The 3,121-nt window shown below is 48.8% G+C and overlaps 1 protein-coding gene across 1 annotated transcript in view; it reads left to right on the top strand.

Moving 5' to 3' along the window:
- The first annotated feature begins 2,127 nt into the window (after positions 1-2,127).
- NAGPA (N-acetylglucosamine-1-phosphodiester alpha-N-acetylglucosaminidase) overlaps positions 2,128-3,121 on the top strand; it is a 13,228-nt gene continuing 12,234 nt past the window's right edge. The window contains exon 1 of the mRNA XM_035895655.1: positions 2,128-2,156. Within this exon, the coding sequence (XP_035751548.1) occupies positions 2,128-2,156 (29 nt within the window). The remainder of the gene's footprint in view (positions 2,157-3,121) is intronic.

The raw sequence follows: 3,121 nt of genomic DNA, 5'->3' as shown, positions 1-3,121 counted from the left end.
GAGCGGCCCTCACGACACGAATTACTTCCTCAGCGTGGCCGAGTTGAAAGCTCGGTGAAGGAGGCGTCTTCTCTGACTGAAAAAGTGACACATTCTCATGGGCAGAACGACCCTGAATATTTCAAAGACAAAAATAAACTAGCGCCTGTGGTGGTGAAGACAAACAGTTCTCGTTCAGGCTGAAGGCATTTGTATTGCAATTGTATTCCTCTCCTCCCTACTCCAGACTGGAGGAAAAGAAGTTTAATAAAATGCCGTGCAATACCCAGTTCTTTTCTGTATCTAGAGATGCTCCCATCACCTGTTCCTGAGCACTACAAGAGAATTTTCTGTGCTAGCGTGACGAAGATAATCTTGGAGATTGAAAGCCACAGGTTCAAGTTTCCTTCTCGAGGCCGAAGCAGCGCGTTGCCTGTCCTTGGTTTGCCGACGGCGTGGTGGATGTTACGGTGAAATAATAAAAGCAAAGCTGCTGCTCTAGCAGCAGTGACTCGTCTAACAAAAGATATGAGACATTTGCTATGTTAAAGTAATGAATTGTACAGCATTTAAAACACCAGCGTCAGGTAACTTATCCGAAATTTTACAACCTGAATCTTTACCCCAATGTAAACAAGATGTATAAAGTTTACAGTTGTTACATACATTAGCTAAACTGTAAGAGCCATCATTCCCAAACCTGGAATTTATTTGCCTAAATCTGTTATTAAAACAGATTGCGAGGATTAATGTGGTATGATTTTGGTTAAGCTTTATGAGCATCTTTTTTTTCTGGAGATTGAGCATATAAAGCAGTAATGACAAAAAAAACACGTGTTTTTCTTCGGTGGCTACCAGCAAAGACTGACAATATCCCTGCTGGGGAAAAAACCAGGCTTACTCTTACCTCAGCACCTGGGTACGGTGAGCACAGAGAGAATTTGATCCAAGCTCAAGCGCTGAGCCCAGGGTCACACACAAATCACGGGGGCAGAGGCGGCTGTAAAGTCCCCCTGAAGTTCTAACGTGCAGTTCAGTTTTACCACTCGATCTCCCTGACCGAACTCTGCTGTAGCCTTCCAAGTGCGTCTGGCTTTAAAATCAGTCCAGGTCGCCGCGTGTGACCTCGTTCAGTAACGAGGACAGGTACAGACTGCGTCGGGGAACGCCGCTTGCACGGAGAGGTCCTTGAGCAACGCTAGCGCTCGCTCCATGGCGAAACAGGGTCAGACCTTTTAAATCCCAGTCGTGTCTGGCAATACAAAGAGGAGCTGGTTTTTAATTACCTTGGGAGCCAGTTTTTAATTACAGCAATACTGGGCAGTTGTCCACAGCGTGCATTTTCCTGGTAAGGTTTGGAGTATTCCAGAGAGCCAGGGATGATTTCAGCGCAGCCCCATCACCACTGGACGCATACGTTTTTCTCTACCTCAAATTCTACTGAATTCTAAAGAGATCTTCAGCTTCACTGGCGCTGCATTAATATCCTGAATATTTCTGTGATCTCTCTCACACAAACACGGGTCAGGCAAACGTAACGAACCGTTCTGCTGTGAGAACGGCCCTTTCCCAGTGCTTCATCCTTGGATTCCCCACTTCCCCAGTAGCTGAAGGACATTGTGTGCGACGCAGCTCAGCAGTAGGCTTGCTTTTTTTGCAATAAAAATATGAAAGTTTATCAAGCTGCTAATTTGTGTGCGGGGAAAGAAAAGAGTTTAATTGCATCCCCCACCTCGAGGCAGGAGCACCCGCTGCCAGCCCGCAGCGGCAGGGCTGCCCTCCGCATTCCCAGTGTCGCAGTCCGTGCCAGAGCCATGTCCCCAGCGCCAGCAGGGGCTTGGATTTTAAGATCAGCCCCACAAGCCTGGGAGCTGACGGCACGCCTAAAAGATGGGTTTTATGCCCAAACCATTTTGGAATCTCATTTCCAATGCAATGACATGCTGGCAGTATTTTCCTCAGTGACGGGCTCAGAGCAGAGCAATGAAACACAAGAACAACGTCCCGGTGTTAGCGCTTACGTCCCCCAGCAACAGGCCTCCAAATCCTGGCAAAACCTCTCCAGTTCATTTCCTCTGCTATTCAAACTGCTGCAATTTAGTAGAAAACCAAAGGGTGCCTGTTTGTACAGTTGCTCTTCGGGCGGTGATGGTTTTCCAACCACTCTCTCCTGCTTGGTCAGTGCTAGAGCTGAAACGTGGCTGAAAACGCCGAGCGCAAGCAATTAAGGGCAAGAGAAAGAAACACCAAACTTATCACAGAGTTTGGAGCCGTCAGTATGGCTTGAGGAGGTGACAGGATTAAGCACTCGGTAAAGATGAAAGACAGTGAATAACATTGCTGCCCTAACCACTGCTAACGAAACAGTCCCTTGGTTCAAAGCAGAACTAGGGAGATTAGAAAGAGAAACATTTTTACTGAAAATGAGGGGTCTGGTGTATAGTTCCTGGTTAGAAAAAAGAATTACCTGAGAGGCAGGTACGGGAGGAGAGGATTTGCTTTTCTTAATCACGTATCGAGAGGATTTGCTTTTCTTAATCACGTATCTGACTTGGATATTTCTTGAAAGAAAAAATTCGCAGGTTTGTAAATTAAGGCTCTCTGAGAGTCTTTGTCCTAACACTGTTAGCCAAGGGGTATCACAGAATCCACGCCACTGAAGTTACAGTTAAGAAAATCCCGGGTTGGAAGGGACCCCAAGGATCATCCGGGCCAACCTTTCCGGGCCAGAGCCCAGCCCAGCCAAGGTGGCCCAGCGCCCTGTCCAGCTGAGGCTTGGAAGTGCCCCGCGTGGCGGAGCCAACCCCTGCCCTGGGGAGATTATCCCAGCGGGTGACTGTTCTCATGGGCGAACATTCCCCTCTCGTGTCCAGTTGGAATCTCCCCAGGATAACTTGTACCCATTGCCCCTCGTCTTTTGCTTGTGACTCCTTGCGAAAAGGGAGTCTCCGTCTTCCCTGTAGCCACCCTTTAAAGACTGGTCCGTGGTGATGGGATCCCCTCGGAGCCTGCTCTGCTCCAGGCTGAACAACCCCAGCTCTCCCAGCCCATCCTGAGGCTTCCCCGCCCTTGGCTCACCGTGCGGGCCCCGCGCTGGCCCCCTCCAGCCTGCCCACAGCGGTTTTGTTTCCATCTATCATTT

The sequence above is a fragment of the Egretta garzetta genome, unplaced genomic scaffold, assembly GCF_000687185.1.
Source record: "Egretta garzetta isolate BGI_Z169 unplaced genomic scaffold, ASM68718v1 scaffold140, whole genome shotgun sequence".
Lineage (NCBI taxonomy): Eukaryota > Metazoa > Chordata > Aves > Pelecaniformes > Ardeidae > Egretta > Egretta garzetta.
This window is presented reverse-complemented; position numbering and strand designations above follow the sequence as displayed.